This window comes from Aquarana catesbeiana, linkage group LG10, assembly GCF_042186555.1.
Source record: "Aquarana catesbeiana isolate 2022-GZ linkage group LG10, ASM4218655v1, whole genome shotgun sequence".
In the NCBI taxonomy this organism is placed as follows: domain Eukaryota; kingdom Metazoa; phylum Chordata; class Amphibia; order Anura; family Ranidae; genus Aquarana; species Aquarana catesbeiana.
Window position 1 is genome coordinate 227020697 of NC_133333.1, and position 25579 is coordinate 227046275.

Here is a 25579-nt window from a genome sequence, read left to right on the forward strand (position 1 = left end):
CAAAAAAAAAGTTTTAAAAACGTTCGTGGGCATAACAGGCTGTGATGAACGGGAACCTGGGGTAGGCACTGAAGCTACCAATGTGGGAACCATGGCAGGGTCCACAGCAGCTGAAGGGAGTAAGGGCACTGGGGTCTCAGCAGACAGGGTACATGAAGCTGGGACCTCAGGTGGTACAGAGGTTTCAGATGTTGGGGCCTCTACCTATCTGAATGGTGACAGAGTTGAAGCTTTGAGCTGTACAGTAAGTAAAGGGACTGGTGGTTTAGGCAGCAGAGAGGGTAAGAAACTAGAGGTGGACAGCACCGGAAGGGGGCCTGCAGTAGGAGTAGTCAGGGGAGCAGCTTTTTTACAAAAGACATCTGGGAAGGTCTGATAATGTTGGGGGAGCATTGGAGAGGTGGTGACCTTAGCCACAGATACAGAGAGAGGTGGGAGCACCTTAGGGAGACAAGTCTGATGGCATTGGGTGCCCCATGACAACACCTGCACAAAGTTCCAATCTAAATATGGCAAATGTTTTTTCAACCATGGCAGTCCAAGAATGATGGGATTAGAAGACTTAGGAAAGATCAGGAAGGAGATTTCCTCACGACGAACAACACCAACATGCATAGTTATTAGGGTAGTTTGGAGTCATAGGGGTAGGCCAATTCTTCCTTTCATCAAGATTACCTCTATAAGGTTACAGTGGGAAGGCACCACTGACACCCAAAGACCAATTTTTCTGCACCTGTTTGACAGGTACATATCATTGCAAGTTTTTACACCAAGGCCAATTCTTGCTTTCATCAAGAGTACCTCTGTATGGTTACGGTGGGAAGGGGCCACAACACCTAAAAAACAATTTTTACGCACCCGTTGCTTCTATCCAAAGTCAATGTGACACCAGAATGTATCCAAAAAATAATTCCCAGTGCACTACATTGTGGCCTAATCATACACACTGGCTCCCCAGCTGTTGCTGAGCAAAATAAAGACAGCTTGCAGGAAAAATGTCATTTTTTTTGGCTTTATAAATGCAATTATTACTGCAGCAGATTCTAGACATGGTACAGATCTGCCACTTTACAGGTAGACTAAGGGGACCCCCCCAGGCACTATATTGGAAGGAATTTTTCATTTTTATGCTTTCACTTTAAAAATAAAAAAATCACTGCTCATTTAAAAATGACCTTTTTCACAAACTTTTTTTTTTATTGATACATGTCCCCCAGGGCAGGGCCCAGACCCCTATAACCATTGTATGCCCAATTACTTGCATATAAGCCTTCAAAATGGGCACTTTTGATTTTTGACATTCGGGTCCCATTGACTTTAATGGGGTTTGTTATTCGGGTCCGAACTTTCACAGTGTTCGAAAGTTCTGGTGCGAACCGAACAGGGTTCCGTTCGGCCCATCCCTATTGGTTATCAATAGATAGATAAAAATATATGTTGTATACATAAACGTTTTACAATATTTTCCAAGACAAGTCAACACGCATTTATATTCTGAATGATCTTTAATAAGATAGCAATATTTGGTAACACAATTTAACACAAATAGTTGCAAAATAGTATTGCTAACTTTAGCACAGCTGCTCTGATTCCTGACTGCCATCAGTAGGTCAACAATTTATTCTATTTTTTGCCTGTAGATTCTTTGCATTATTTAGCCCTTGTTCACACTGCCGTGGCTTCAAAGTTGCACTTATTAGAATGGTTCCATTGCCATTATTGGGGCGCGACTTGTCATGGGACTTTGAACTCTCAATTCGCATGACAAGTTGCGGCAGTGTGTACCTGGACTTCCATGCTGGGATGAATGCTGTCGGCTCCAATCATCTACTCCCCTTTTTGTGCTGCAACAAATATAACAGCGCCATAATCAATGAGATCGCTGACATTGCTTCTCCTCTGCACTGCACAGTAATCAATGACTAAACCCAGCTTACTGAGAACATTTTTCACAAAGTCCTCATTATATTTAAAACAATGAATCCGTTCCTCCCCAACAACCCCGTAAGTTGTATCCAATACACCAATAAGTAACAGATGCCCTCTGGGTTTTAGCAGCTTTGAGATCTTTTCCAAGTTCCTCATGTATTCATCTTCATTTTTACTGATAGTTTCCAGTAACCATGCACTGATAATGCAATCAGCAAGTGGTAATAACACTGGGGAAGTTATGTTTTCCTGATCAAAATCACATTTTAAAATATGCTTCACAGATGACCTTATGCGTATTTCCTGCTCCTGAAGTTGATCCCTAAAAAGAAAAAAACAAAAAAACAAAAAAAAAAAAACATAATATGAACATTACAGGAAAGTTTCCGATATAAGTACGAATTTACTTCTGAAGCGTGATGAGCAATTCTGCTAAAATTCAGTTATGCTGTAATCTGTCAAATTAAAAAACATGTCAAGCTAGGATTTTTTATCTTAAATTGCACTGAAGTCAATAGGAAGTAATATTTAATGTTTAACTTAGGTGTCAGGAGTCTGTGATAGTGAACCCTTGTAGATTGCCAACTCAGGGTTCCCCAGGGCGTGGGGTCTAAGCCCCAGCCTGCTTCTTTACTGGATGGACTTGTAGCAAGCTGGAACCAGGTTGCGGCCCCCAGGTACGCCCAGCTGAGGATGCGGAGAGCAAACATGTGTACAGCGAACAAGCAGCAGGAAACTACAGGTAATGCAGGAGACAAGCCAAGGCCAGGGCGTGTAGCGGACAAGCATAGACGTTAAGAGCCCATTCACACAGGAACGACTTGTCAGGCGACCTAGTCGCCTGACAAGTCGCCTCCCGTTCTGTGCTATGGAACCGTTCTAAGGGGAGCGACGCAAGTCGCTCCGACTTAGAAAAAGGTTCCTGTACGACTTCGGGGGCGACTTGGGGCGACTTGCATAGACTTCTATACAGAAGTCGTTTTGCAAGTCGCCCGGGCAGTCGTTTGCAGGTCGCCTCGCTGAGGCGACCTGCAAGTCGTGTTGCCCCTGTGTGAATGGGGTCAAACGATGCAAGGGTACACGGGTAGTCAGGCACAGAATACACAAGAGACAAGAGCTCAGAGAACTGTGAAGTTGCTCAGGCAAGGAGCGCTGCACTGAGCATATGTGTGTGTATATAGGGAAGCAAACAAGGGGGGGACCCAGGAAGTAATAGAAGGGAAAAGGATATAAACCCACAGTGGAGTAGGCAACACCCAAAGGTGAACAGAGAAGCCAAACACTACGTGTGAAATGAAGTCACATATCTAGCAGGACCCTGCAGCAAGGAGGTAAGAATTTCACAAATAGTACAAATAGTACCCCCCTCCCCCTTTTTAAATCCTCTCCATCCGTTTAGGGCCAGGCTTGAGAGGAAACCTCTGATGAATGGGTTTCACCAAATTGGAGGCAAAAACATCTGTAAAAGAAGTCCAACATCCTCCTTCCGGACCAGTGACATGAGGAGTAAATTTCACAAAGGGTACTCTGAGACAGATATCCTTAGCAGAGAGCCAGAAGTTGTCGCCAAGTAGAGATTTGGGACTCACACCGTGCAGACGATCTGTAGCTACTTTGTATTTGGAAACTGTCAGAAGCGAGTTCTTGAAAACATCTGCCACTAAAGGAGCAAGAATGGTAAAAGTTTCATCAGGTGCTTGGGCTGGAGCAGACACCGGTAACCAAGATGAAGGGTCTGGTGAGGTGGCTGGCAGAGAGGACACAGGAGTGGGAGCAAAGGTAAGGGAATAGGAGTTGAGGCTTTAGTTTGTACAGTGGGCATAACAGGTTGTGATGAACGGGAACCTGCGGTAGGCACTGAAGCTACCAATCTGGGAACCATGGCAGGGTCCACAGCAGCTGAAGGGAATAAGGGCGCTGGGGTCTCAGCAGACAGGGTACATGAAGCTGGGACCTCAAGTGGTACAGAGGTTGCATATGTTGGGGCCTCTACCTAACTGAATGGTGACAGAGTTGGAGCATTGAGCTGTACAGTAAGTAAAGGGACTGGTGGTTCAGGCAGCAGAGAGGGTAAGAAACTAGAGGTGGATAGCACTGGAAGGGGGCCTGCAGTAGGAGTAGTCAGGGGAGCAGCTTTTTTTTACTAAAGACATCTGGGAAGGTCTGATAATGTTGGGGGAGCATTGGAGAGGTGGTGACCTTAGCCACAGATACAGAGAGAGGTGGGAGCACCTTAAGGAGACAAGTCTGATGGCATTGGGTGTCCCATGACAACACCTGACCAAAGTTCCAATCTAAATATGGCAAATGTTTTTTCAACCATGGCAGTCCAAGAATGATGGGATTAGAAGACTTAGAAAAGATCAGGAATGAGATTTCCTCACCATGAAGAACACCAACATGCATAGTTATTGGGGCAGTTTGGAATCGTAGGGGTTCTAAGGCCAGGTTAGAGCCATCAACTGCAGGTACCGAGAGGGGCTTTGCCAAGGGAATGATAGGAAAATCCAATTCAGCAGCCAAGGACTGCTCCATGAAGCTCCCGGCTGCCCCAGAGTCCACATATACAGCTACTTGATATGAGTTCAGGGCCCAATAAATGGTGACAGGTAAGACAAATCAAGAGAAATTAATGGAATTCAGATTCTGGTCTAGATCACTTCCCTCCGAGGGACCTAGATCTGAGAGTTTTCCTGGGTGGACAAGACAGGACTTTAATATGTGACCATCAGCTCTGCAGAATAGGCACAGGCAGAGTTTGAGGTGTCGCTATTGCTCTTGTGGCATGAGGTGTGTCTGACCGAATTGCATGGGTTTTTCAGATTCCAGCATTGTTGGAAAGGTGCATTGTTCAGGAGCTTCCTTGAAAAGAGGTGCTAAATGATCCACTGGGGGGGGGGGGGGGGGAGACGTGGACAAGCCCTTTCCAGACTTCACTCCTGCAGAGATCAATTTGGATGCTAAGGGCGATCAAGTTATCCAAGGTGGAGGGTATGGTTCTGCCAGCAAGTTCATCCTTAATATGATCTGCTAAACCCTGCCAAAAGGTTGCAGTAAGGGCATCATTATTCCATGCTAGTTCCAAGGCCAAGGTGTGAAACTGAACTGCGTACTGACCAACAGTCATGTGTCCTTGACGAAGCCAAAGAAGTGCTCCAGTAACGGATGAGGTCCTGCCAGGCATATCAAAGGTCTTACATAAAGCTTGCTGGAAGGCAGGAGCACAGGCAAGTGTAGGGTCTTGATGCTCCCACAGTGGCGAGGCCCAAGCCAAAACCTCACCAGAAAGGAATGATATCATGTACGCCACCTTGGAACAATTAGTAGGGAAATGGTTGCTCAGTAGCTCGAAGTGAATCGAGCACTGATTGATGAAGCCCTGAGAAGCTTTAGGATCACCAGAAAAGTGAGGCGGTGGAGGCAGCTGGCATTTTAAAATAACTGCCCTCCACTGGAGGAAGCTGGAGCACCAGGAACCGGAACAGGAGCCGGAATGGAGGGTGAGAAAGTAGGCACAACCTGCAGCTGATCCAAAAGGGGGAAAGTTCCTGCAAACATTGCATAATCTGTTTTTAATAGGCCTGCTGGAAGTTGTTCCAGAAGAGGCTGCGGTATCTCAGAGGAGTTCATGGCCTGCTCAAACTGTCAGGAGTCTTTGATAGTGAGCCCTTGTAGATCACCAAACTCTGGGTTCCCCAGGGCGTGAGTCTATGCCCCAGCCTGCTTCTACACCAGAGCCCCTGATGGTGTGGATGGACTTGTAGCAAGCTGGAACCAGGTCGCTGCCCCCAGGTTCACCGTACTGAGGATATGGAGAGCAAACGCATGTGCAGAGTACAAGCAGCAGGAGACAACAGGAAATCCAGGAGACAAGCCGAGATCAGGGCGGGTAGCGAACAAGCATAGACGTAAACTAAGCTGGGGTTGGTACACGGGTAGTTAGGCACATGATACACAAAAGACAAGCAAAAGGGAGCTCAGGGAATTGTGAAATTGCTCAGGCAAGGAGCACTGCATTAAACATGTGTATATATAGGCAAGCAAACAAGGAGGTGACCCAGGAAGTAATAGAAGGCAAAAGGATATAAACCCAAAGTGGAGCAGGTGATGCCCAAAGGTGAACAGAGAAGCCAAACACCACATGTGAAATGGAGTCACAGATCTAGCAGAACCCTCCAGCAAGGATGTAAGAGTTTCACAAACAGAAATCTGCTAGACTGTGACATTAGGTCCTTTGGAGGGCTGCTAGACAAGCTATTGTCACTGAAATGGCATGTTTGTGTTTGATTTTAGGGATGGGCCGAACACCCCCCGATTCTGTTCGCACCAGAACACGCGAACGGGCAAAAAATTTGTTCGAATACGCATACACGCTATAATGAATTGTCGGTCCCGATTCCCGGCAATACACATAAAAGTTCAATGATAAAAAAGGCATGGGATTCCCCCACAGGGGAACCCCGCGCCAAAATAAAAAAAAAAAATTGCATGGGGGTCCCCCTCAAAGGGTCTGGTATGGGTTTTAAGGGGAACCCCGCGCCAAAATTAAAAAAAAATGGTGTGGGGTCCCCCCAAAAATCCATACCAGACCCTTATCCAAGCACACAACCTGGCAGGCTGCAGGAAAAGAGGGGGGATGAGAGAGCACCCCCCCTTCTGAACTGTACCAGGCCACATGCCCTTAACATTGGGAGGGTGCTTTGGGGTAACCCCCAAAGCACCTTGTCCCATGTTGATGGGGAGGAGGGTCTCATTCCCACAACCCTTGCCTGGTGGTTGTGGGGGTCTGCGGGCGGGGGGCTTATTGAAATCTGGAAGCCCCCTTTAACAAGGGGACCCCCAAATCCCACCCCCCATGTGAGATGGTAACGGAGTACAAAGGTACCCCTACCATTTCAAAAAAAGTGTGTGAAAATGGTAAAAAAAAAAAAAAACACAATACACGCCTTGGGACACGTCCTTTATTAAAAAAATTAAAAAATAAAACTGTCCCACGGAGTCTTCTTCTTCTTGCGCTCCGACGAACCCAAAAAGCCGCACGTCGCCTATGATCTGCCCCCATGGGAGGCACCCGCCATAATGACCGGCCGCTCTCAGGTGACAGCTCTTTTATAACTGAGGGCGGGGCCACACAATGACGTCGCCGGGTGACCCTGCGGTCCGCCCCCCCTCTGATGCATGGGGACATCCCTATGGCTTTCCCGTAGCGTCAGAGAGGGGCGGGGCCACCTGGTTATGTAACCGAGTGACCCCGCCCCCCTCTGAGGCTACGGGGAAGCCATAGGGATGTCCCTGTGCATCAGAGGGGGCGGGGTCACCCGGTAATGTCATTGTGTGGCCCCGCCCTCAGTTATAAAAGAGCTGTCACCTGAGAGCGGCCGGTCATTACGGCGGGTGCCTCCCATGGAGGCAGATCGTAGGCGGCGTGTGGCTTTTTTTTTTCTTTTTCAATCCATCGGAGCGCGAGAAGAAGAAGAAGTCTCCGTGGGACAGTTTTATTTTTTAATTTTTTTAATAAAGTACTTGTGTATTGTTTTTTTCTACCATTTTCACACATTTTTTGTGAAATGGTAGGGGTACATTTGTATCCCGTTACCATTTCTCACGGGTGGGGGGCAGGATCTGGGGGACCCCTTGTTAAATCTAACTGTCTAACATCAGTTGACTGTGTATTGCTGCATGTTAATTGCTTCCACTGCTAACTAACTACTAGTATTCAATATAATAGTGTTGCCTAAGATTTATATTTACTGCTTTTAGGTTGCTAAGCACATAGTTACATAGTTAGTCAGATTGAAAAAAGACACAAGTCCATCTAGTGCAACCAGAAAAACAAAACAAAACTAAAAAAAAACAATCCCGTATAAACAATCCTTTACCCACAGTTAATCCAGAGGAAGGCGAAAAACCCCAGCAAAGCATGCTCCAATTTGCTACAGCAGGGAAACAAATCCTTCCTGATCCCCCGAGAGGCAATCGGATTTATGGAAAGTATAAACTTTACCTATAAATGTTAGTACCCTGTTTTATTATGTACATTTAGAAAAGAATCCAGGCCTTTTTTAAAGCAATCTACTGAGCTGGACAGAACCGCCTCTGGAGGGAGTCTATTCAACATTTTCACAGCTCTTGCTGTGAAGAAACCTTTCCATATTTGGAAATGAAATCTTTTTTCCTCTAGACATAAAGCATGCCCCCTTGTCCTCTGTGATGACCTTAAAGTGAATAACTCAACACCAAGTTCACTATATGGACCACTTATTTATTTGTACATGTTGATCATATCCCCCTTAATCTCCTCTTCTCAAGAGGGAATGGATTCAGTTCCTCTAATCCATCCTCATAGCTAGGGATGAGCTTTGAGTTCAAGTTGAGCCCATGTTCGACTCGAACATCGCCTGTTCGATTGTTCGTCGAATTGCGAAGGTTATGGGCCATTCGCGCCAAATTCGAGTAACGCGTCACGGGCCATAATTCACTGCGGCATCGCAGTGCATTGCTGGCTGATGATTGGCCAAGCATGCACTATGACCAGCATGCTTGGCCAATCACAGCGCCGTCTGTACAGAGAGCCGTAGTTGGCCAAAGCCAGGGTGGCTTTGGCCAATTATGGCTCAGGGGGTTTAGTACACTCCCCACATTATATGAGGCCGCCTGCGTGGCGGCCTTGTGTAGTGTGTTGCGGCAGCAGAGAGAGATATACAGAGAGACAGTGTCATTTGATTAAAGTTAAATAGAGTAGGCAGGCGAGTCAGTTAGCTGCACTTACAGTGTATTGTGTATATATATATGCATCCTAGATGTTGTGTGTGTATATATATATATATATATATATATATATATATATATATATATATATACACACACTGTATTCAGTTTAGCTAGATCCGTTCCTGTTATTATCTTCCTAATATACTGACAGGCAGGCAGGTGTTTTTACAGTATTTACAGTTAGTGTACTGTGTCCTCTGCACAGTGTGCACCTAAAGCTACCTGAAGACAATTGCTAGCGCTCTTCTGATCCTATTAGTATCACAGGCAGGCAGCTGCAGTATTTACAGTTAGTGTACTGTATCCTCTGCACAGTGTGCACCTAAAGCTACCTGAAGACAATTGCTGGTGTTCTGATCCTATTAATACCACAGGCAGGCAGCTGCCGTATTTACAGTTAAACCTCGTTTCCACTGAGCGGATCGGTTCGGGTCGGTACAGTTTGAATGGCCTAGAATGGTCCGGTCTATTCTGGTGAGCGTTTCCACTGCAAGTGGGACCACAAGGGGCCATACAGGGTTTAGAAAAAATGCCTCAGCATAGCACAACAGAGGGTTTTCTGTCAGCCAATCAGTGGAATTTATCGTAGCTCCGCCCTAACCGAACCGTTCCATTTACTATGGCCCCACATCTGAAGCAGGACCCTGAATGGAGCGGTACGGTTCAGTTGTATGGGCCGCTTTCATAATGGAAACACCCAAAATAGCGTACCGTACCGAACCGTACCGAACCGATCCGCTCAGTGGAAACGAGGCATTAGTGTACTGTGTCCTCTGCACAGTGTGCACCTAAAGCTACCTGAAGACATTTGCTGGTGTTCTGCTGATCCTATTAATACCACAGAGAGGCAGCTACAGTATTTACAGTTAGTGTACTGTGTCCTCTGCACAGTGTGCACCTAAAGCTACTTGAAGACAATTGCTGGTGTTCTGATCCTATTAATACCACAGGCAGGCAGCTGCAGTATTTACAGTTAGTGTACTGTGTCCTCTGCACAGTGTGCACCTAAAGCTACCTGAAGACAATTGCTGGTGTTCTTCTGATCCTATTAATACCACAGGCAGGCAGCTGCAGTATTTACAGTTAGTGTACTGTGTCCTCTGCACAGTGTGCACCTAAAGCTACCTGAAGACAATTGCTGGTGTTCTCATACTAATAATACTACAGGCAGGCAGCTGATTCTGCTAGCTGCAGTATAATCGGTATATATATACATCCCAGCTTTGTGCAGCTACATTGCACTGCAGGCCATTAGTATGTCTGGAAGGCCAACAAGGAGAGGCAGACAGTCACAAGCCAATAAAAGAGGGCAAGCAGGCTCTGTGTCTAGAGGCAACAGTGCTGGTCGTGGAGACAATGCATCCTCATCAGCACGTGGCCGTGGGACATGCTTGTCCTTTTTTTTGGCAGCTGGCCGTGTTGAGCCGCAACATGCCGAAGACTTGGTAGAGTGGATGACCAAGCCGTCCTCATCCTCCTCATCCCCTCTCACCAAGGCTCAGGGTACTTTGTCTGGCAAAGCAGCTGCCAACGTGGCCTCTTCCCTTGGCTCAATGACATCAGTCACTCCTTCCGTAGCCCCACCATGTCCTCCTGAGGAGTCCCCTGAACTGTTTGACCATAATGTTGGGTATATGCTCCAGGAGGATGCCCAGCGTTTTGAAGGTTCCGATAATGGTACCCAGCTAGAGGAAGGCAGTAACAGGAGCCCAGAGAGAGGGGGTGCCCAAGAAGGACAGCAATCTGGCAGTCATGTTCCCCCAGCTGCAGCATACTGCCAGGTTTGCTCCAGTGATGAGGAGGGAGGGGATGATGATGAAGTCACTGACTCCAAGTGGGTGCCTGATAGGAGAGAAGAGGAGGAGGCACATCTCCAACGAGGCAGGGTGCCCTCCAGGGGCCAGATTAAGGGCAATACACGACTGCATCACACCGCATGTGCAGGGCGCTGCTGTCTCTGCACATTATTCATTGCAACATATGTCTCAAGGGTATCTCGCATGGCCAAAACATCACCCGCTTGGGCACCACATGCTTGATCAGTCATATGTCAACCTGCCATGCAATTCATTGGCAAGCGTACCTAAAAGACCCACACCAAAGAACAAAGCGGACCTCTCCTTGCTCCTCATCAGTTGGGATCTCCAACCCCCCTATACCTTCAGTCCTCTCTGAAACCTGCACTGAGAAGAATGAAGGTGTAGAATTAGGTGTGTCACAGCCAAGTACTTGCGGGCAATCTGCTATCGGTACACCGACGTCAGATTGTACCAGGCAAATTTCCCTACCCCAGCTGCTGCACCGTCAAAAGAAGTTCGCTCCCAGCCATCCACATGCCCAGCGGTTGAATGCTAGCTTGGCTAAATTGCTAGCACTTCAACTGCTGCCTTTTCAGTTGGTAGACTCTGCCCCCTTCCATGAGTTTGTGGAATGTGCGGTTACTCAGTGGTAGGTTCTCAAATGCCACTTTTTCTCTTGGAAGGCGATTCCGGCTCTCTACCGGCATGTCCCCCTTATACATTGTAAAGCGCTGCGTAAACTGTTGGTGCTATATAAATCTCGTATAATAATAATATAATAATGTGGAAGGCAATGTCTTGACCTCGCTGGACAGGTTGGTCAGCGGTAAGGTGCATATTACCGCTGACTCATGGTCCAGCAGGCATTGACAGGGACGTTACTTATCTTTCACCGCGCACTGGGTGACTCTTCTGGCAGCTGGGAAGGATGCAGGACAGGGTGCAGTAGTGTTGGAGGTTGTTCCGCCACCACACCTCCAAAATTCTACTAGTGGTGATTCTGCCACACCTCTCTCCTCCACCCCCTCCTCTTTTTCTTTCTCCATGGCCTCTTCCTTTGCTGATTTGTCCTCAGAACCAGCGGTGCTCCGTAAGCGTTCAAGGGGCTATGCAAGCACTCAGGCAAAAAGATGCCATGCGGTGCTTGAGCTGGTGTGCTTGGGGGACAGGAGCCACACTGGGGCAGAGATTCTGTCAGCTCTGCAGGGGCAAGTTCAGAGGTGGTTGACGCCACGCCAGCTTAAGCCAGGAATGGTCGTTTGTGACAATGGCACCAACCTCCTCTCCGCCCTCCGACAGGGAAAACTGACCCATGTGCCCTGTTTGGCTCATGTCCTTAACTTGGTGGTGCAGCGGTTCTTGGTAGGCATGTGCATTGCGCTTTGTTCCGAATCGAAATTCGGACGAATTTTTCATTATTCGGAAATTCGGATGCATCCAAATTTCCGAATTACAAAAGTAAAGAATTTAAAAATCCGAAAATCCGAATCCGAAAAAAAACGAACGAATTCGAAAACATATTCGAATTGAAATCGAAAACTTATTTGAATCGAATTCGAAGACAAATTCGAATTTAATTCGAAACCATATTCGAATCGAATTCGAGGACAAATTCGAATCGAATTTGAAAAAAATAGAAAATAATAAGATAGAATATAAAATAATAAAGCAATTGAATATATATATATATATATATATATATATGTATAATTTACAGTCCAAAGAAACCCATGGACTTTTATGTGGCTGGGAGGAGGTGCCTGCGGATCATGTCGTCCTTAGTGACCCAGAGGACTCTGGACCGAATGCCTCAGCAAACCTATGCTGCATGGCCTTCCTGATCCTGCAAAGCATGCGGTAGGATCCTCGTATGTGTGGTATCAAGGGGAGGGATCATTACTGGCTGGCAACCCTCCTTGATCCACGTTACAAGGATAAGGTTGTGGACCTTATCTTGCTGTTGCAGAGGGAGCAGAGGATGAAACATCTTTGGGAGGCCTTGCAGAAAGGTTTGTGCAATGCGTTTCCAGAGCCTGGGAGGTTACAATTTCCTGGTCCTCCTGGACAACGTGTTGCTGAGGCTTTGGTCAGTCACAGAAGGAGCGGTGGAGAAGGTGGCCATCTGACCGATGCTTTCAGACAATATTTTAATCCGCAGCCCCAAGGGATGATCAGTTCCAGCAACCATCGCCAGCGTCTGATTCACATGGTGCTGGAATACCTAGGGGCAAGATCTGACTTGGACACCTTTCCCACCGAAAATCCTCTGGGTTACTGGGTCTTGAGGATGGATCACTGGCCAGAGCTTGCACAGTATGCAATTGAGCTACTGTCCTGTCCTGCATCCAGCGTTCTTTCGGAATGCACATTCAGTGCTGCTGGAGGCTTTGTAACCAATCACAGGGTGTGCCTGTCCACCGAATCGGTCCATCGGCTGACCTTCATAAAAATGAATCAGTCTTGGATCACAAGCTACCAAGCACCTGATGCTGATGTAACGGAATAATTTTTGATGTGAGATCCCTTCAAGACTGCCTATGCTGATGCTGAGTGACTATCCTGTTATGCTGAGTGACAAACCTCTTCCTCCTCAATTTTCATGCTGATAGCTTGTAAGAACATTTTTGGTTCTGGGCACTGCCACCAGTGGCTAAGGCCCAATTTTTCTGCCCCTGTTTAACAGGGGCGTGTAATTACAATTTTTGATGCAATACTTTGCAGCAGGGCTCATTCCTGCGCTCCAACTATAGTATCTGTGAGGGGTTGCAGTGTTGTGGCAGCAGTGGTTAAGGCCCAATTTTTCTGCCCCTGTTTAACAGTTGCCTGTAATTACAATTTTTGATGCAATACTTTGCAGCAGGGCTCATTCCTGTGCTCCAACTATAGTATCTGTGAGGGGTTGCAGTGTTGTGGCACCAGCACCAGTGCCCAAGGCCCAATTTTTCAGCCCCTGTTTAACAGGGGCATATAATTACAATTTTTGATGCAATACTTTGCAGTAGGGCTCACTCCTGCACTCCAACTATAGTATCTGTGAGGGGTTGCAGTGTTGTGGCACCAGCACCAGTGCCCAAGGCCCAATTTTTCAGCCCCTGTTTAACAGGGGCGTATAATTACAATTTTTGATGCAATAGTTTGAAGCAGGGCTCATTCCTGCGCTCCAACTATAGCATCTGTGATGGGTTGCAGTGTTGTGGCACCAGTGCCTAAGGCCCAATTTTTCTGCCCCTGTTCAACAGGGACATGTAATTACAGTTCTTGATCTAATATTTCACAGCAGGGCCCATTCCTGCGCCCACCAAGAGTAACTGTGAGGGCTTACAGTGTTGTGGCAACACCACCAAAGGCCCAATTTTTCTACCATTGTTCAACAATGGCATGTAATTACAATTCTTGATCTAATATTTCACAGCAGGGCCCTTTCCTGCGCCCACCTAGAGTAACCGTGAGGGCTTACAGTGTTGTGGCAACACCAACACCTAAGGCCCCAATTTCTGCAGAGTATATAGGGCAGGCCCCTACTTTCAAACATTCAACTTTCAAACGACTCCTACTTGCAAACGGAAGGAGACAACAGGAAGTGAGATGAAATCTACCCCTATGAAGGGAAATTCTCTCCTGTAAGAGTTAATGTTGGAAAAACGTGCCTCCTCTCCACTGATGCTTAATCACCAATCCATATTTCACTAAAAACCCCAAATTTTCAAAAAACATTTGTCATTGGGACAGAAAGTGAGGTGAAAACTTCTGAAGAGGTGCACAGACAGCAAAACAAATGTTACAGGGGTGATAACCCTTCCCTATGTTTTCCAAAAAGCTTAAAAATAGATTTTTTGGCTGGAGCTACACTTTAAAAATGTACCAGTTCAAAATTACAAACAGATTCTACTTAACAACAAACCTACAGTCCCTGTCTTGTTTGCACTGCCTGTATACTGCTGTTCAGAGTATATAGAGAGTCCTGGAGCTAATAATAGGAGAAATGGGCGCAGGGACGGCATGACAGTGCTGGACAGCACAGTTGCCCTTTTAAGAGCAGTGTTTCCCCTTTTTGGAAAGGGGAAGGGTCTGGGTGAGGGCAGCGTTCAGAGCTGGAGAGAGGAAGGGAGAGGGGGAAGTGACGTCAGTCGGAGAGCGGAGGAGGAAGAGATTGCACGCATCACCCTCACCGCTCTGTATCCTCTCCATTATACAGCGCAGCATTGTAGCGATGGAAGGCTTTATCGCCCAGCTTAGAGGGGCGGTTGTCGCACAAGGTGCGGACTGGCTGCAAGCCCAGATAGCAGCCATAGCAGCGGACAGCGGAGCGGCAACAGACAATGGGGTGGGGGCACCTTGTGCGCGGCGGGCACGGCTGCCTGGTCAGCCTGGAAGCAAGCCCTGGAGGCTCTCAGAGGAGGCAGCTACAGGCGGGGGGAGTGAGCTCCCGGCCCCAGCGCACAGCGGAGCCAGAGGACCAGGAACGGGGAGAAGAGCAGGACTCGGCAAAGAGGAAAGGGCCCGGCGGGGAGGGAGCCCAGTACAGCACACAGCTCCGCTCCCTGGCTTGTCGCAGATGCACAGACCAGGCAGCCGGGGCTGCGGGGGAAGATCGGGGCAGCCAGCCAGCCTAGTCAGGGAACACAGGATCTCAGGATGGGGGCCAGAAGAGGGTCCACGAGGAGCACAGGGTCAGGTGTGAGCGACGGCAGAGGAGTTGGTCTGGTCGAACAGGTTGGAGAGAAGGGCGAGAGCAGCACCGCAGACCCACGGCAAACAGAGCGGGTCCATCGGGGATGCAGCCGATGGTCGGTCGGACGGAAGTGGGCAGCGACAGATTTGAGGGTGAACTGTCTGGGTCGGAAGGAGGCGATGACCAGGGACATCCAGCAGCGGTGGTTCCTGGAGTGACGGCTGGTGGGCCCGGTCCTGGGCAGTCTGGTGAGTGTAATTCTTCACTTTCCATTTCTACTTTACTGAATAGTCTGTTGGGTCAGTGTAGTCTACCAGGGCCATCAGGTTTAGAGGTAATTGCGGGAGCCAGGGGGACAGGTCTACTCCTGTATCGCCCAAAGAGACGGGACTCCAGACAGGGTCCACGGGGCTACGTGATTTATTAGTAGGGTTAAAGGAGTTGGTGCACCACTTTGAGCCAAGCACAGGAAGTAGTCCGGCGCAGGCATGGGCACCGACGCAGGCCACACCTCCAGCAGAGGGCGCCGCCAGGGTTGCATGTGATACTACTGCGACAGTAACGGGAACGGCTATGGGGGTAGGTGAGTTTCCCGGCTTATCGACTAGTGTTACGGCTCCGGATAGCCAGGGCAAGACAGGGGACAAAAAAGCGAACTCAGTCAGGTTGGCGGATTCCGCAAAAAGTATAGTATACGTCTGTTTTGAGGGCACCCTGGGGGCCCATCTGAAGACAGAAATAAAAGAGAAAATTTGGAAAAGTGAGTATGTAGAGATTCAAGTTATTGCCTTTGGAGAAGTTCAACCTGGACAGGTTGAAGCCAGAAGACAGCAAGAAGGAAGACGAGGAAAAATGGAGATACCGGTTGATTCCTCGCACCTTTGCCAATTGGCTACCTGCGTTCCCCATATTAGCAAGTGTAATAGGGGAAAAGACCCCCGAACACTGTTCGGCTCTGTTCGTTTACTTGGAGGCCATTAGCGAAGCACACAGGACGTATGGCGGTGTGGCTTGGTTAAGGTATGACGAACAGTTTTGGCAATAGATGGCCATCCGACCTTCCCTACACTGGGATCATAAGGACATCAGCCTGTGGATGAAGCTGATGAGAGTGGCGCGGGCTCCTAATCAGTTTTTTCAGGCAGGGGTCGGAGGTTCGGCAGCTTCGGGACAACCGACCGAGAAAAGATGGGGCTTTTGTTGGCAGTTCAACGAGGGCACATGTAAATTTGGGACAAACTGTCGATTCAAACACGTGTTCAGACTGCGCGGGATCCCATTCACTGTCCAAGTGCTTTAAGAGAGGAAAAGGACATGACGGAGAGTCTGCGAGTAAGAGGGACGACGCCAGTGCGGGTGGAAAAGATGCTTCTTTTCCTCAGTAGATATCCCGATAGAGCAGCAGCACACATGTTAGAGGCCGGTTTCACTAACGGTTTTAGAATACCTTGTTCATTGACGACAGTCCCACCTGAGGCTAAGAATTTACTGTCGGCCCTGCTTCATCCAGCAGTGGTTTCAGAAAAACTGGGGAAGGAAGTTACTTTATGGCGCATGGCCAGCCTCTTTAATAAGGTGCTTCTTCCGGACTTGGTGGTCTCTCCACTGGGAGTGGTTCCCAAAAAGGAGCCCAACAAGTTCAGATTGATTCATTACCTTTTCTTTCCGAAAGGTGGGTCGGTCAATGATTCACTTGCTCCTGAAGAGCGTGCGGTAACGTACACTTCTTTCAATGCAGCGGTTGCATGGGTGCAGCGGTATGGGAAAAGGTCATTGATGGCCAAGTCAGAAATTAAATCGGCCTTCCGGCTATTGCCGGTGCATCTGGCCAGCTTTAGGCTGCTGGGCTGCACATGGAATGGGGCATACTATGTGGATTGTTGCCTGCCGATGGGTTGCTCCATCTCGTGTGCCTTCTTCGAAACGTGCAGCTCCTTCTTGGAATGGGCAGTCAGGGATGTTTCGGGTATCAACTCGGTCATTCATTACCTGGATGATTTTTTATGTGTTCGCCCGGCGGGTTCTAATATCTGCGCCGTCCTGTTGGGGATGTTACAACATCTGGCGGAACGTTTCGGGGTTCCTTTAGCTCCGGAGAAAACAGAGGGCCCCACGGCAAACATTACATTCTTGGGAACTGAAATAGATTCTATTGGGATGGAATGCTGGCTGCCGAGGGACAAGCTAGAGAAGCTAAAAGACAAGGTGCGAGGGACCATTGGAGTACGCAAGTTACAACTACATCAACTACAATCTTTGCTGGGGAAGCTGAATTTTGCTTGCCGCATAATCCCCATGGGTAGGGTTTTTTGCTGCCGGCTGGCGGCAGCGACTGCGGGAGTACGGGCTCCCACTCACTCTGTGAGCCCTAACCAGGAGCACAGGGAGGACTTGCGGGTGTGGCTGGATTTCCTAGAGTCGTTCAACGGGCGCACTCTTTGGATGTCAGGTCCCATCAGCAACTGTGACTTGGAACCATTTACGGATGCTCCAGGCTCCACGGGGTTTGGTGCCTTTTTCAGGGGACAATGGAGTGCAGCTTGGTGGCCCCCAGCTTGGGGCGAGGCAGGGTTTCTGAAGAACCTGGTTCTTTTGGAATTGTTTCCAATTGTAGTTGCCTTGGAAATTTGGGGGGAATCCTTCAGCAACCTGAAGGTCCGTTTTAATTGTGACAATCTGGGGGTGGTACAGGTGGTTAATCGATTGACAGCGGCATCTGTGCCGGTGGTCAGGTTGTTGTGACATTTGGTCCTAAGCTGCTTACAAGTGAATGCATTCATCTACGCTGTACACTTACCAGGGATTGACAACACTTTGGCTGACGTTTTGACTCGTTTTCAGTGGGACAGGTTCTAGGAGTTGGCACCAGAAGCAGAGCAACACGGGGTCGCCTGTCCCGACTATGTGGAGCATTGCTTTGGGACCGAGCAAAGTGGATCAATCAGTGAGTACGGCTACGTGGAATGCCTACTCGAAGGTATGGCAGGAATGGTTTGCTTGCTTGAACAGGATTGGAATGCCCCAGAAGGTCATGACGTAGCCCAAGCAGTCCTCTATTTTATTAATATGGGACTAGAAAGGGGTATCTCGGCAGCTGCCATTGACCGCAAGTTGTCAGGTTTGGCCTTTCTTTTTAAGTGAAAATAAAAAGTGCAGCGCTAGAAATATCTAACATGCAATAGTAGACATGTAAATATAAGACAAACGCACATTCAAGTGCAAAAAGTGTGAGAAAAATAAAAAATTATAATCAAATGTCCATATGTGAAATATGAAACAGCAAAATGTGAAAGTCCATATGTGAAGTAACAGTGAAGGGATATCTCCTCAAATTTCAAGGCAGAAGTGAACACCAGAAGACGTATGGATATTCAATAGGAGGGGATGGGTACCCTTACCAGATCAGTAGGACGCACATACCATATAGCAGTGCGTCAGAAAGGCATAGGCATCCTTTCCCATCCTTACAGCACTAACGCTAACTAACGTCAGCTCTTCCCTGTCTTCTGTGATTTTTGTATTTGATGTGTACCTTCTGAATAAAAAAGGCTATCTATGAGTGTGGCTGTCCAGAAATTCATTCATGTCTAAAGTCATGTCTTATTGGGGGGTCAGAAGAGCTGATGTTTGGCCGAACGGTAGGCAGTTACGTATCCCCAGGCAGGAGGCTCAGGTCAGGTGGATCGGGGTCCCTGGCATGCGGTGGAACAGGGTGTTGGGGGAAGTACACAGGTTCTCCCGTTTGGACAGGGCCCCGGATGTTTTGCTATTACATGTGGGGGGGAATGATATAGTAGTCAGATCTATGAGGAACCTCATTCGTGACGTAAAATGGGATTTTGTACGTTTACGAGCGGCTTACCCAGGTATTGTTATAGTATGGTCGGATATGGTGGGCAGGATGTCATGGCGGTGGACATGGTCAGCTAAAAAGGTGGACAGGGCCTGAATAAAAGTGAATAAGGAGATGAGCAGGTTTTTCATCAAAAACAGGGGTTTGGCCATACGCCACAGAGAGCTGGAGGTGGATACATGGAGGTATCTGAGGAGTAATGGAGTACATCTTAATGATGTGGGGAATGATTTGTGGGCACTGGACCTTCAGGAAGGCATACAGCGAGGGCTGAGGGTGTGGAGGTGCACACAAGGGTAATGGGTTACCCCTTTCGTGCTGTGGCAGTGTCGGGTCGCTGGAGGAGGAGAAGATAGAGGTTACATGTATGGAAGATGTTGTACACATCCATGGGATGGGGGTTGTTTCTGGTACCCATCCATCCTTGGGATGGGGGTTGTTTCTGGTACCCATCCTTGGGATGGGGGTTGTTTCTGGTACCCATCCTTGGGATGGGGGTTGTTTCTGGTACCCATCCTTGGGATGGGGGTTGTTTCTGGTACCCATCCATGGGATGGGGGTTGTTTCTGGTACTTTCAGGTTATGAAGGGTTAACCTGGAAGGGTTTAAAAGGGTAAGTCACTGCGAAGGTTGGGTACCGCCTCTGAGTCAGGGGTTTCCGACTGGAGGCCTAAAAATTTAAAGAAGTTGTTCGCAGTGACCAGTGGTATGTTGTTTCCCTCTATGACCCATAAAAAAGTATATCTAAGTTTAATGGTTATTTATGAAGATGTTATTTATTTAATTTTATAATTTGTTAATAAAAAAGTCAGTCAAGACCATTTACTCCAAAACCTGGTCAAGTCACTTATGAGGGATTTGGAGGGGGCAAAGTTTTGGGGATAAAGGGTGTGATCAGGATACTGGGCTTAAGTCCTACAAATGTCTAGGGCCTGGGGGCCCCACGCCTTTCCTTTTTTTAAATTGGGTGCAGGTTCCCCTTAATATCCATACCAGACCCAAAGGGTCTGGTAATGGACTGGTGGGCTGGGGGGGGGGGGGTACCCATGCCATTTGTCTCACTGATTTTCATCCATATTGCCGGGACCCAACAATACATTAAAGCCGCAAGCAGTTTTAAATGACTTTTATTCCTTTACAAATGTCCTAAGCACGGGAAACTCGTGCCACTTTACAGGCATACTATACATGTAGACCCCCCCAGGTACGATATTTAAAGGAATGTTTCACTTTTTTTCACTTTAAGCATCATTAAAATCACTGCTCCCGAAAAAACGGCCGTTTTAAAAACTTTTTTTTTCATTGATACATGTCCCCTGGGGCAGGACCCGGGTCCCCAAATCCTTTTTAAGACAATAACTTGCATATTAGCCTTTAAAATTAGCACTTTTGAATTTGAACGTTCGAGTCCCATAGACTTTAACGGGGTTCTAAAGTTAGCGCAAACTTTCAGTCTGTTCGCAGGTTCTGGTGCGAACCGAACCGGGGGGGTGTTCGGCTCATCCCTACTCATAGCCGAGCTCCTCCGTGCCTCTTATTAGTTTAGTTGCCCTTCTCTGCACTTTCTCCAGTTCCCCAATATCCTTTTTGAGAACTGGTGCCCAAAACTGAACTGCATATTCCATTTGAGATCTTACTAATGATTTGTACAGGGGCAAAATGACATCTCTCTCTGGAGTCCATACCTCTCTTAATACAAGAAAGGACTTTGCTTGCTTTTGAAACCGCAGCTTGGCATTGCATACTATTATTGAGCTTATGATCTACCAAAACCCCCAGATCCTTCTCCACTATGGATTCCCCCAGTTGTACTCCCCCTGGTATGTATGATGCATGTATATTCTTAGCCCCCATGTGCAAGTATTGTGGGTGAAATCCATGACTGAACCTAGAGTGTTAGAAGGGTCAAGGTAGCTCTAGAAGACAAGTATCATTCAGCGGCCCTCACGGGAGTTGCGTTACAACAGCAACAGCCCTTACTGGGCTAACAAGACTGACTACTCTATAAATAAAAAAAACTCTACCTAGCACCAGAATTTTTTTTCATCCTCATGACAATAGGATGCAGCTGCTATCCCAAACAAGAAATTAATTGACTAATGTAATTAATTTTGGTACTATTTCTACCCTTACCTGAACGTTTTCTGCACTCCTTTATTGGGCAGGTTTTCTGACACTTTCCTCCCTGACGTCCTCATACTACAGGTGCTAAAGGCATCTCTCATGAGGAACCCCATTCTGGTGGTCATGGGGGTAATGTCCAGTATGCAGGTAACAGAGTAATGTGGTGTTCTATCAATGAAACACAGTGCATGCATTCCATTCTTTTATTTCCTCTTTCTCTCATTTCTCTAAGCTTTAATACTGGTTGGAACGATTGTGACTGTCCTGTGCGATTTGACTGAAGCCCGGTCACAAGACACTGCCATTCTGGCCAGATGAGGGGCTAGTTATGGTCTCCAGCCAAAGCCACTTATAAACTGTGACAGCGATCTGGAGACTGGAAGATGCTTGCTGACAGCATCTGCAACAAGGAGTAGAATGCAGCATGGTTGGTCCACACTTAAAGGGGAGGTTTTCTCAAGAGAGGTATATGTTGCTCCTGCACTGTCCCTACTTCTTTGGAATCTTTCCCTACCTCTAAGCACTGTCCCTGCCAGATGGGGTTCCTGTCCCTACGCTAGCCACTTGCATAAAGTGTGCCAAACCCAGGAGCCAGAGTCTTAAATAGACTCTGCCTGACACAAGATGGTCACTGGAGTCACATGGGGCACCCTTGTCCAATCAGACAGCTGTCTCCCTGTGACCACAGGAAGTCATAGAGGAACCAAGTTCCTCACAACTTCCTTCCCCTTCTGCATTGCCACTTTGGCTGAGCACCACCTGCAGTAGGGAGTACATACTGCACCTGTCTACACGCTGTTAAATTCTATCTCTATTCACACATATATACGGTTACAACACCGCTCTGTCACCACTGCTGCCTCTATTTATTCTAAATGGATAAAGTAACAATAGATCCTTTATTCAATAATAGCTAGAAGTTGCTAAGTATTGAACAAAATATTTAGAAGAAGATTTAAACAGTAAAATTTTGTCATGAATTTTACTTTGTTGCATAATCATTTTTCTAGGGATAAGAATTCCTCTCCTTCACATCCATTCAAGTAAAAGACCAAGGGCAAGGTCTGCTCACCATCACCCACATTCTCATCATAGTACCAGCAGACACACTTCATGTTCTCACAGACATAGCCATCTGTCCGAGGAGCAATGCTGGGCATGCAGCAGACAAATTTTTCAAGGCAAATTAATTTGTGCAAGCTGTCTGTCCAAAGTCTTGAGAGAGAGACTAATGCCGCGTAGACACAAGAGCAGACTTTTCGTCTGACTGAACTCCAAAGGACTTTTTCGACGGAGTTCCAACGAAATGGACTTGCCTACACATGATCACACCAAAGTCCGATCGTTTCGAACATGATGACGTATGACCGGACTAGAATAAGGAAGTTCATAGCCAGTAGCCAATAGCTGCCCTTTTGGTCCATCGGACTTGCATACAGACGAACAGATTTTTCGATAGGCATCAAGTCCTTCGGAAAGGTTTGAAACTTGTTCTATTTCTAAGGTCCGTCAGATTTTTAGACAGAAAAGGTCAGATGAAGCCCACACACGATCGAATTGTCCGACGGATTCGTTCCGTCGAACCTTTGATGCCGAAAAGTCCAGTCGTGTGTATGCAGCATTACACACTCGTGATGGACATGATACATGTCCCGATCTAGTACAGTGCTGGGGTAGGCTGTGCTCCCCCAGATTTTAGGTGCACCCCCCCCAAAGCCCCCGAGCACCCCGAACGCTGTGCTGGCTGTTTCCCATATTTGCACAGTACACAGCCTGAGCAAAGACAGCAAGATCTCCTCCTCCCTACAGCAGCACACATTGTAGCTGAAATCTGATTCCTTTACACACGATCTGCACAGTATGTAGCTGGCACTATGATCTGACCTTTGAAATTCCTTGGTTGGCACAGCAGTTCAGCTGCAGTAGCCACCTACACACTGCAGATCGTAGCTGTATGTAAGGGACTCAGATTTCAGCTACAGTGTGTGCTGTGAAAAGAAGATCTTGCTGTCTGTGGTCCACACTTAAAGGGGAGGTTTTCTCAAGAGAGGTAGATGTTGCTCCTGCACTGTCCCTACTTCTTTGGAACCTTTCCCTACCTTTAAGCACCGTCCCTGCCAGATGGGGTTCCTGTCCCTACACTAGCCACTTGCTTAACCACTTCCCGACCGCCGCACGTATATATACGTCCTAAGTTTGAACGGGGATATCGTTGTTATGGCAGCAGCTAGCTGCCATAACCCCGGTATCCCCGTTTTCGTGCGGCGGCCGGCTTTCAGATAAAAGTGGTCCCTGCGGCGGATTCGCCGCGAGATCACTTTTATCGGTGGCGGGAGAGGGGCCCCCCCCTCCCGCCGCGATCCGGTGCCCTCCGCCGCTTACCGGAGCCGTCGGTAGCGGCGGAGGCGATCGCGTCCTTCTGCCTGGTGTGTCTGGAGACAAGTGAGGCCAAGATGGCGCTCACTCGTCTCCAAGATACTGCTGGGCGGAAGCGACGTCAAAACGTCACTTCTGTCCACGCCTCTTAAAGGCATATTTTTTCAAATGTCATTTTTCTAAATGACTTTTTTTTTTTTTTTTATTGCATTTTAGTGTAAATATGAGATCTGAGGTCTTTTTGACCCCAGATCTCATATTTAAGAGGTCCTGCCATGCTTTTTTCTATTACAAGGGATGTTTACATCCCTTGTAATAGGAATAAAAGTGACACAATTTTTTTTTTTTTTTAAACAGTGTAAAAATAAATAAAATATTTTAAAATAAATAATAAAAATTTAAAAAAAATTTTTAAAACCCCCCTGTCCCGACGAGCTCGCGCGCAGAAGCGAACGCATACGCGAGTAGCGCCCGCATATGAAAACGGTGGTCAAACCACACATGTGAGGTATCACAGCGATCGGTAGAGCGAGAGCAATAATTCTAGCCCTAGACCTCCTCTGTAGCACAAAATATGCAACCTGTAGAATTTTTTAAACGTCGCCTATGGAGATTTTTGAGGGTAAAAGTTTGACGCCATTCCACGAGCGGGCGCAATTTTCAAGCATGACATGTTGGGTATCAATTTACTTGGCATAACATTATATTTCACAATATAAAAAAAAATTGGGATAACTTTACTGTTGTTTTATTTTTTTATTCAGAAAAGTGAATTTTTTCCAAAAAAAGTGCGCTTATAAGACCGCTGCGCAAATACGGTGCAAAAAAAAGTATTGCAATGACCGCCATTGTATTCTCTAGGGTGTTAGAAGAAAAACCATATATAATGTTTGGGGGTTCTAAGTAATTTTCTAGCAGAAAAACCTGTTTTAAACATGTAAACACCTAAAATCCAAAACGAGGCTAGTCCTTAAGTGTGCCAAACCCAGGAGCCAGAGTATTAAATAGACTCTGCCTGACCCAAGATGGCCACTGGAGTCACATGGGGCACCCTTGTCCAATCAGACAGCTGTCTCCCTGTGACCACAGGAAGTCATAGAGGAACCAAGTTCCTCACAACTTCCTTCCCCTTCTGCATTGCCACTTTGGCTGAGCACCACCTGCAGTAGGGAGTACATACTGCACCTGTCTACACGCTGTTATATTCTATCTCTATTCACACATATATATGGTTACAACACCACTCTGTCACCACTGCTGACTCTATTTATTCTAAATGGATAAAGTAACAATAGATCCTTTATCCAATAATAGCTAGAAGTTGCTAAGTATTGAACAAAATATTTAGAAGAAGATTTTAAACAGTAAAATTTTGTCATGAATTTTACTTTGTTGCATAATCATTTTTCTAGGGATAAGAATTCCTCTCCTTCACATCCATTCAAGTAAAAGACCAAGGGCAAGGTCTGCTCACCATCACTCACATTCTCATCATAGTATCAGCAGACACACTTCATGTTCTCACAGACATAGCCATCTGTCCGAGGAGCAATGCTGGGCATGCAGCAGACAAATTTTTCAAGGCAAATTAATTTGTGCAAGCTGTCTGTCCAAAGTCTTGAGAGAAAGAGAGACTAATGCCGCATAGACACAAGAGCGGACTTTTCGTCTGACTGAACTCCAAAGGACTTTTTAGATGGAGTTCCAATGAAACGGACTTGCCTACACATGATCACACCAAAGTCCGATCGTTTCGAACATGATGACGTACGACCGGACTAGAATAAGGAAGTTCATAGCCAGTAGCCAATAGCTGCCCTTTTGGTCCATCGGACTTGCATACAGACGAACAGATTTTTCGAGAGGAATCGAGTCCGTCGGAAAGGTTTGAAACTTGTTCTATTTCTAAGGTCTGTCAGATTTTTAGACAGAAAAGGTCAGATGAAGCCCACACACGATCGAATTGTCCGACGGATTCGTTCCATCGAACCTTTGATGCCGAAAAGTCCAGTCGTGTGTATGCAGCATTACACACTCATGATGGATATGATACAT

General features: G+C 47.1%; 1 protein-coding gene across 1 annotated transcript in view; it reads right to left on the reverse strand.

The window, feature by feature from the left end:
- Window positions 1-1470: 1470 nt before the first annotated feature.
- LOC141111248 (indolethylamine N-methyltransferase-like) overlaps window positions 1471-25579 on the reverse strand; it is a 61028-nt gene continuing 36919 nt past the window's right edge. The window contains exon 3 of the mRNA XM_073603391.1: window positions 1471-2251. Coding sequence (XP_073459492.1) covers window positions 1828-2251 — 424 coding nt within the window. The 3' untranslated portion in view covers window positions 1471-1827. The remainder of the gene's footprint in view (window positions 2252-25579) is intronic.